Source organism: Carica papaya, chromosome 3 (genome assembly GCF_054855325.1).
Source record: "Carica papaya isolate Zhongbai chromosome 3, ASM5485532v1, whole genome shotgun sequence".
NCBI classification, from domain to species: Eukaryota; Viridiplantae; Streptophyta; class Magnoliopsida; order Brassicales; family Caricaceae; genus Carica; species Carica papaya.
In genome coordinates this window covers 23,920,253-23,930,207 of record NC_142311.1, presented here as the reverse complement: position 1 = coordinate 23,930,207, position 9,955 = coordinate 23,920,253, and the positions used below count along the sequence as shown (strand labels likewise).

The following is a 9,955-nucleotide window of genomic DNA, read 5'->3' as shown; positions in this document are numbered from 1 at the left end:
AAGACACCTATCTTGCTCAGATCCGAGCGTTGCTGAATCTCTTTATGAAAATTTGGGAAGCTCAGTCCACGGACCCGAAATTCATCAAGAATCTAGGTAAATTAACTTCTAACGAATCTCTCGATTTTAGGATTTTAGATGATGGACTGTTCAAATTTTAGAACCAAATTTGGGTCTCTGTTGCTGTAAGGGTGGATGTTTTCAAGACCGTCCATACTTCTAAGCTATCCATCCATCTTGGGAGTACCAAGATATATCGAAACTTTGAACATCAATACTAGTGGCTAAAAATGAAGAAGGATATAGTCGACTACGTCGCACGATACCTTACTTGTCAGAGGATTAAGAAAGAACATCATAAACTCGATGGTTTGTTACAAGGTCTTCTTATTCCTGAATGAAATGGGAGCATATAACTATGGATATTTTCACAGGATTGCCTAGGACCTATTCCTGACAAAATGCTGTCTAGGTAATCGTGGACAGACTGACCAAGACTGCCCACTTTCTGCCTATCAGAACAATTGACTTCACCAACAAATTAGCCCACCCATATGTTGATGAGACTGTTTGACTTCATGGTGTTTCCTTCTCCATTGTGCTCGACCACGATCCGCAATTCACCTCCTACTTCTAAGACAGCTTTTAGGAAGCTCTAGGGTCTGAATTGTATTTTAGTACTACTTATCATCCCCAAACGGATGGTCAGTCAGAACACACGATCTAGACATTGGATGACATGTTGTGTGATTGTGTCCTTGACTTTGGTGATAATTGGTATGAGTACCTTCCCCCATGTGAATTTGCTTATAATAACAGTTATCATTCAGCATCGGCATGGTTCCATATAAAGCATTGTATGGAAGGCCTTGTCGTTATCCTACTTGTTGGAGTGAAGTTGAAAACCAGCGCCATTTGGGACTAGACTTCATTCAGGAAACTATTGAGAAGGTTGGAATTATCCACAAGAACTTGGCTACTGTGAAGAGCCATTAGAAAAGTTACATTAACAATCGTAGGCGATCCTTAGAATTTATCGTAGGAGACCAAGGTTTTCCGTGCAAGGAAAAGATGCAATTTGGGAAAAGAAGGAAGTTAGGCCAGTGATACGTGGGACCTTTTCAGATCATCAAGTGCATTGGACCCATGGCATACTGCCTTGCTCTATCCCAAGAGTTTACGGGTCTACATGACATCTTTCAGGTCTCGATGCTAAAGAGGTACCACCCTTACCATATTATTCCTTGCGATGAGATGCAGCTACAAGTCGACATGATTTATGAGGAGGTTCCCATAGAGATTCTTGGGTGGACAGACAAGGTCTTGTGCAACAAGACTATTCCCATGGTGAAGGTGCAATGGCAGCATCATACCAAAGAGGAAGCAATGGGGGAGTTGGAGATTGAGATGAGGGAGAAGTATCCGGACCTGTTTGAGGCAAATTTGGGGACTAAATATTTTTAAGGTGGGGGGATGTAACACCCTGCCCATCGCTGTGCTTAATTAATTTAGAAAGCCCTATTTATTTGGGCATTTAGGCCGTATCCAACTCATTTAATTTATTTTGCATATTATCATAATTTGTGAATCTTGCTAATTTTTAATTATTTTGATTTTATTTAATTTTAATTATTTTTATTTAATTCTAATTTAATTGCATTTAGATTATTTATTTTATTTTAGTAGAAAAATTAGAAATTCGAAAAAATAGCAAAATGAGAAAAATCCCGTGAGGAAGGAGAGCAACCCATGCGGGATGCTTGCATACTATGCGTGCATGCACAGCAGACGCGGGACGTGCACACAACACACACGTCCCGTTTGCGCGTGCGATGCGGGGTCAGACCTTGTGGGCGTTATGTTGTGCGCAGGTGAGCCGTCCGCGCAGCAGGCTTGCGTGGATAGGCCCCTCGGTGCCTGGGGCATGCGTGCGTGACAAGAGGCCTGTGCGTCTGTAGGGTAGCTTACAACACACTGGGTGGGCCACTACCACCTCAGGTAGTGCGTCGTCATCGTCTCTGGCGGCATGCCACTGCCTGCGGCAGAGGAGACCTTCCTCCCTCGTTTTTCATGTCGAGCATCTTTTTCCTCTATCTCTTCACTAGATTTTGCAACTAATAAGCTAAATTGTTCTTGTTTTCAAGCATGTTATGTTATTTATAGACACTTGATGATTTGCATGTAGTAAAAATGATATAAAAATGGTATTGGTACATGAAAAATAATAAAAAAACCAAAAAAAAAGAAAAATGTGGAATGAAGCCTAATTGGTCCGAAGTATGTATTTGTATTGACATGCATAATGCATCAAATGTCTTGTTGGACTTTTTATCTTTAAGGGGTATCTGTTCCCTTAACCCCATCTAGGTATCTGTTTCTCCCTCTCTTATCTGGTTTGGAAAGACATAAGAGGACCGCTCCCTGTGGATGATGGTGTACCCTGTAACAAGAGTGGTAACATGAATATCTGTTAGGGGTCACTTTTGGCTAAGTACTATCGTGATTATAGATATCTGATAGGATCACTATGGTTGGTACTACCGTGGTCGTAAATCGTACTAAGGTTTGGACAGCCGAAATTGTGCTTGAGCAAATTGTTGTTATCTATATCTGATCTGGTCATCCATATGGGTAGTTGGAAATCTGTATCTGCCTTTAGAGTTGGAAGTTATATTGACTTCGCAAAGTATTACACAAAAATATGAGCATTTCACGATTTATTTTATTTTCCCCATTATCTGGTTTGATGTGTGTCTGTTTTGATTATGTAAACATGCTGTGTTCTTAATAAATAAATTATTTTCATAATATAAAATAGGTCTACGAAGTAGCCAAATGGTAAATATTTATGTTAGAGTAATTCACCTTTATAACCTTACGATGTTATTTAAATACTATTTTCCTTACTAAGCATATAGAACTCACTCTTTCTATGCCCCCACTAGATGAGGAAGAAAATGAGAAACCACAGGCTGACTTACCCCTGAAAGTCTATGAGGATCCCATGGACCCACAAGACTTGAGTGCATGATTGTTCCCACACTCTGGTGAGTCTAATAACATAGTGAAAGAAATGGTCTTCTTTTGTATTTTAATTTTGCAATTTGTAGACACTTCTGGCCTCAATTATATATATGTAATTGAAACTCATATATATTTGTAAGGGATTTGTATTAATTTGTTCCGCTGCATAAAAGTTTATCATGTACTCATTCTTCTATTTCTATATCTGACACTCATTTTTCTTTATTAGCACTTACGATGAACAAAACCCAAGAGGGAGGGCAGCATATTTCGTCTTCCTCCACCATTCTTTATGTGTTTTTCTCAGGGTTTCTTTGAAAAGTAATTTTCTATTGTATCATGCTCAACATGAGCGGCTAGATACTCCTCTTTTCTAGTCAAGGATTTAATTGAAGTTTCATACAAGGGTTGTCAGATCTAATTGCTTTACTTTTATTTTTCCTTATTTTTAATATTTATATGTTATTATGTGCATAAGAATCTTGTTGTTTGTTATTTGTTGCAGTATGACCCATTGTGCATCTAGCATAATAGCATATCACTATTTGAGATTCATGAATTTGTAATTGTTTCGGATATCTTGATAACTATTGGTAAATTAGTGTTCATACTAAGAAAATATATAATCTAATCTAAATGAACTGCGCAGTTTAATTTATTAGTTAGAGTCGGGTCTTTCTAGTTTTTAATACTATGGTGAATTAAACTCTAGGAGCGTCTCCAAGGTTTTTCATTAGTAAGAGTTAATCAACAAGTGTCTCTTGGTTAATTTAAAATTAAGGAAAGATTGGCTATTAGGAGCATCTCCAAAAGATAGAACAAGTTTATTGAGAATTATTAAGAATTATATTTGCATCAATGATTAACGTCACATATTGAAATGGATATTTTTTTTTACTAGAAGCCTATTCATAATTGATTCTTATTTTCTATCAGTCTCATTTAATTGATTTTTATTTACTGGCTTGTTTTAATCCATTGGTTATTCAATTTTAACTCAAAGCTAAAACCCCCTCCTTTTATTTTTATGTAATTGTTTATCGTAAAAGAACAATAGGATTCAATTTCTTATGCATTCGATCCTATTCACCGCTACTATAATATTATTTTGTTGTTTGAATAGGAATTTATTTTTGGTGAATTCAACACCCATCATATTGCCATGTAAAAAACCATTTTTGACATCCATTTATTTAAGTGGTCAACCCTATGAAGCAGCAATAGCATGAAGTATTCGCACTGTAGTCATTTTAAGCACAGGAGCATATGTCTCCTCATAGTTCACCCCATGCTCTTGTCGATTACCGAGAGCAACCAATCTAGTCTTATAAAGCTTAAGAGTCTCATCAGAGCAGAGTTTGAGTGAGTAAACCAACTTACATCTAATAGGTGTGAATGTAAGCAGACATGAAACAATATCCCAAGTATGATTATTCTGAAGAGCCTGAAGTTCCTCTTGCAGTGCTTCCTACCAACACTCATGCTTAACTACTTGTGAGTAAGAAGATGGAATAGTAATATAAGTTAAAGCAACACTAAATGATGTATGATAGGAGTAATACCTATTAGAAGGACGAGAAACTTTGTGGAGCATCTCAAGGGTGGTGGTGTGGGATCAGATGTTGGATTTGGATCAAGAAGGGGCAATTGCGAAAGACATCGTTCATACACATACCCAGGCTTACACTAATGAGGAGAGGAAAGCAAATCACAAAACTAGGAAAAATAACTACATCAGAGAATGACAAATCACGAGTGGGAAAGAAAATTTGATTTTCAAAGAAAACGATATTACAAAAAACACGAAGCTTCTTAGAAGAAGAATCATAGCAAACAAAACCTTTGTAATTTATACTATATCCCAAAAATACATATTGGACAGATTAAGCAGAAAGTTTATGGCATTCATGAGGGGGCAAATGAATGAAGCAAACACAACCAAATGTATATAGATGCCCATATTGAGGATGTTGTTGATAAAGATAAAAATAAGGAGACTCAAAGTTTAGAGTTTGGTAAGGTAGTATATTAATAAGATAAGTTGTTGTAGATAAAGCTTCTACCCAAAACTAAGGTGGAACAAAATATTAAAGTAACCGTGTGCAAGTAACTTCTAAGAGATGATGATTTTTTCGCTCTACGACATTATTTTGTTGAGGTGTGTGTGGACAAGAACATTATGAGAGTATACTTTTTTATTTAGAAATTCATGTAATGCATTAGACATGTATTCTCCACCAGAATTAGATTGAAGAATTTTAATGGTAGTAGAAAATTGTGTTTCAACAACTGCAACAAAAGTTTTAAAACTTGAAAGGACCTCAGATTTGGAACGAATAAAATAAATCAAAGTAAACTAAATGTGGTCATCAATAACAAAATACTTATAATGTGAATGAGAAATAATAGATGTGATTCCCCATACATCATTATGGATAATTTCAAAGCATTTATTTTCATGACTACAAGAAATAAAAAATGGAAGAACTTTACTTGTAACGGCCCCGGAAATTTAAATGGAATATATGTATTAAAAATCTCAAATGCAGAAGCGTAATAAAAATTTTGATTAATATCCCTTACACAATAACCAAAACGTACTCAAAACATGAAGGAATAAACTAATTAAAAGAGATACTCGAAATAAGAACTATGAATATAACTATGAAGTCTTTAGGCGTCCCCTTCGCCGTTTTCCTACGGAACGGGCTCGGGAACAACGTCTTCCTGATCTGAAATGGTTAAATAAGGAGTGAGCTAAACCAGCCCAGTAAAGACATCACACTATCTCACCGCCACAAGAATGTAAAGGTGGGTAGAAAACAAAAATGACCAATGGAGCATAATTTATAACGAACTCGTTTATTAACATAAAAACCTTTACTGTCCAGTTACCTCGGTGAGATCCATGAAAACAACATATGAAAACAATAACCTTATAATATCATGAAATCATACACACTTTATAACATAACACATATCATACCTTTACATTTCAATCATCAGAAAACATATTTCCTCTTTTACCAGCCTACTAGTATCCCTGGGGATCCATAGGGGGTCCCCGCTACACGTGAACCATTAACATTTACAATCTGATTCTAGGGCCGTCCCCATACCCCGTTCGGTATGGGCGCTAAAACCATGAACCTCAATACCCCGTCCGGTATGAGGGTGAAACGGGCCGTCCCCATACCCCGTCCAGTATGGGTGCCAAAACACATAAGGTCTCCATACCCAGTCCGCTATGAGAGGCCACGTTCCCGGTAGGGTTCCCTACGGAGCTGGTCCGTCCACCATCTCCCAGGATATCTAGTCAAGCTGTCTACATTATCCAATTATCAATTCACATAACCTTTTTGCCCTTTTTCTTGGTCTCAATCATCCAATCATACACAACATGTAAACTAGTAATTGATACCAAACAAGACAACACAGTATCGGGTTCACCATAATACAAACCATGATTCATGCATACGAGACCATAAAATAACTACATTAGACATCATGCTACATTTAATACTAAAAAATAGATCAAACAATAACAGACCAACACTATGTCAGACTCGGGCTCTATTGGCAACTTTAATCAATTATACATCTATAAAGTCACAAAGTACAGTTTAATTATTTATTTAGCTTTAATACCGTGATAGAAAATAGGGTGAGGGGTCGTTACCTGTTTCGGGGTCTGAATTCGACTTTACAGTGCGCCTACAGGCTGTCCCTAATTTTTCTGAATTTTTTCCCAGAAAACTGAAACGCACTACAGGTACCTGTACGTGTCCCAAAAAATCCCAAATCAGACCTAGGGCCCCTTTCGGCCAATACTGCAATTCCGGCACGGCGGCTCCGCCGTTCTCCACCGACGGCACCGCCGCAAGCGGCAGCGATTCGCCTCGGGTTGACCGTTTTCGGCTGAATTCGGCCACACTTGCATCGGTCCCTGCGATAAAACAACCCTAGGGCCCTCATTGGGCCAAAAAATCATGAAAAACCAAAACTTGCAAGCGGCGGTGCTCTCGGGTGTGGTGGCTCCTCCGGCGTGAGTCGCGTTTTGATGTTTGGCTCCGATCAACCTGTAGAGAAAAGAACGGTGATCACAGTGGTATAAAATTTGCATCGAATGGAGGCCGGGACTGGCCTCATCAGAGGCAAAAATAGAGGGGGGGCGCGGCAGCGCCGCTGGACTTCAACTGGGTTTTCCGGCCGTTTGGCCAATGGTTTTGCTTCGATTTGGGTATAGGCAGACTCAACATCGAAAAATGAGCCAGGAGGAGAAAATTTACCTCGATCGACGGTCGAAAACTTCCTCGGTGCGGCGGCAGGTGGCGGCGGCCGGCTCCTCCGTCGAGGCACTGGCCGCTAGGGTTTGTGGTCAGGTGTGGGTGGGGTTATTTATACCCTTTGCCTTTTAATCTCAACCGTCCATCAAGATTAAATCTGGACCGTCCGGTCGCGATTTAATTTGGATTAAATCTGGGCCGTCCCTCACGATGCAATCTGGGCTGTCCGTGCCTGATTGAATCTGGGCCGTCCGTGCGCACGTTTGATCTTGGCCGTCCGTGTGCGCGGGAACAGATCTGGGCCGTCCGATCGCGCACACGCGGATCGCCCACATGACCCGTCCCCTGGTCAGCGTTTTCTTGCCACGCGGCGTGTCCTGGTTGGCCGGGGCTGCTGACCGGGCCGCTGATGTGGCTGCTGACGTGGGTGCTAACGTGGCACAATTTTTGTAAATTGCGTTTTGACCCCCAATTTCCGATTTTCTTTTCAAAAACACCCCCAAAATCCAAATTTTCACTCCTTTTCTCCAAAATCAATTTCAATTAAATCCAAATAATATTTTTACCTAATTTTATCATTATTATTATTTTTATTTTTTATTAAATTAAATTAAATTAAATCAAATTAAATTAAATAAAAATCTAAAAAATTCAAATACAAAAAAAAAGGAAAATAAAATAAAAATAATAATAATAATAATAAAATTAAAATACTCGGGTGTTACATTACTCTTTCCCAATTTATATGTTTCACAACCAAAAGAAAGACCAAAGAATTGATTTTTATTACCTAATAATCAAAAAGTCTAAGTGATAGATAGGAGTTCTTAAAAATTAGAGTAATATCACCAACCACAGTAATGGATAGATTGTTACCATTTGCAACTTGAATAAGTTCTGAATCATGATATGGGTGAACATTTTTTAGCAAATTAGCTTAACCAATCATATGATTTGATGCCCCAGAATCAACAAGTCAGGTATTAGATAAATAATTACCATTACCTTGAATTCCCAAGGCTGATAAGACTGAAACTATCATTTGTTACATCATTTTAGGAGTAAAAAAAATACTTTGATTAAGTGATGCAGCCAAGGGTGGGGTTTGAGTCTGATCATGGTAAGAGCTACCAACAGTTGCTTGAAAAGTAGTGGTATAACGATTTTGAGGGCGAATAGGGCATTATTTGATAATATGTCCTTTCTTTTTGTAATAATTGCAAAATTTTCTATTATAGTTTGAAGCAATATTTCCATATTCTTCTAACCAAAATATTGAACCTTGTTCATATCTCTTTCCTTGCCTTTTCCCTGAGCTAAAATGCCATGCGTGTTGTGGTCATCTTCTTTTATTCAAGAGTTGTTTATGTAATAAGACGTTATCCTTCGCAAATTAATACACTGAAACACACATCCATTGAGGGAGGAGGATGATGATTCATTATATTAGAATAAATATTTTCAAAATCTTATCGTGACTTCATTAAAAATTTATCATGCTTGCTAATCTCATGAACAACTAAAACATTAGAAAGAAAATCCTTAGACACATATGCACAAACTATATTAGAAAATTTTGCCCATAAATTTTAAAAACCGGAAAAATATTCTTGAATAAATAGACTTCCTTAGGTATAATTTGCAATATCACACTCTGACTAAAATCTGCTAACTGAATTTGTTTGATTGTACAATTTTTTTAAATACTCCCACATTGTTTGTAACAGCCACGAAAATTTAAAATGAAATATGTGTATTAAAAATGTCAAATGCGGAAGCGAAGTCAAAATTTCGATCAACATCTCTTACACTAAAACAAAAAACATGCTCAAAATATAAAAGATCAAACTAACTAAAAGAGAAACTCGAAGGTAAAAGCTATGAATATGACTATGGAGTCTTTAGGCGTCCCCTTCGTCGTCTTCCTATGGAACGGGCTCGGGAACAATGTCTTCCTGATCTGAAATGATTAAATAAGGAATGAGCTACACTAGCCCAGTAAAGACATCACGATATCTCACCGTCACGGAGGTAAAGGTGGGTAGAAAATACAAAAAGACCAATGGAGCATAATTTACGACAAATCCTTTTATCAATAATAAAACCTTTACCATCCACTTACCTCGGTGAAATTCATAAAACAATATACGAAAGCAATAACATTATCATCATCATGAAATCATATAAACTGTATAACATAATACTTATCATGCCCTTTGTAATTCAATCATTACACAACATATTTTTCCTCATTTACCAGCCTATTAGTATCCATGGGGATCCATACGGGTCCCGCTACCCGTTAACCCTTAACACTTGTAATCAGATTCCAGGGCCGTCCCCATACCCCGTCCGGTATGGGCGCCAAAACTATAAACCTCAATACCCCGTCCGGTATGAGGGTGAAACGGGCCGTCCCCATACCCCGTCCGGTATGGGTGCCAAAACACATAAGGTCCCCATACCTTGTCCGGTATGAGAGACCACAATCCCGGTAGGGTTCCCTACGGACCTGGTCCGTCCACCATCTCCTAGGATATCTAGTCAGGCTGACCACATTATACAATTATCAATCTACATAATCTTTCATTCTCCTTTTCCTCAGTCAGCATCATCAATTCACATACAAACAAGCAAACCAGTAA

The 9,955-nt window shown here is 38.1% G+C and overlaps 1 protein-coding gene across 1 annotated transcript; it reads left to right on the top strand.

Annotated features, from left to right (window-relative positions):
- Positions 1 to 837: 837 nt before the first annotated feature.
- On the top strand, positions 838 to 2,705 carry LOC148267352 (uncharacterized). The gene is made up of 4 exons (XM_088216075.1): positions 838 to 981; positions 1,204 to 1,437; positions 2,475 to 2,530; positions 2,636 to 2,705. Exons 1-4 carry the CDS (start codon positions 838 to 840, stop codon positions 2,703 to 2,705), a joined length of 504 nt encoding a protein of 167 aa, XP_088072201.1.
- Positions 2,706 to 9,955: the final 7,250 nt, after the last annotated feature.

Excerpts from the sequence above, each read along its gene's own strand:
- LOC148267352 (XM_088216075.1), top strand. The coding sequence starts at position 838 with ATGGTTCCATATAAAGCATTGTATGGAAGGCCTTGTCGTTATCCTACT. Across the intron at positions 1,438-2,474 it reads AGTATCCGGACCTGTTTGAG|GGGTCACTTTTGGCTAAGTA; the intron begins GCAAATTTGGGG and ends AATATCTGTTAG. Across the intron at positions 2,531-2,635 it reads TATCTGATAGGATCACTATG|TTGGAAATCTGTATCTGCCT; the intron begins GTTGGTACTACC and ends CCATATGGGTAG.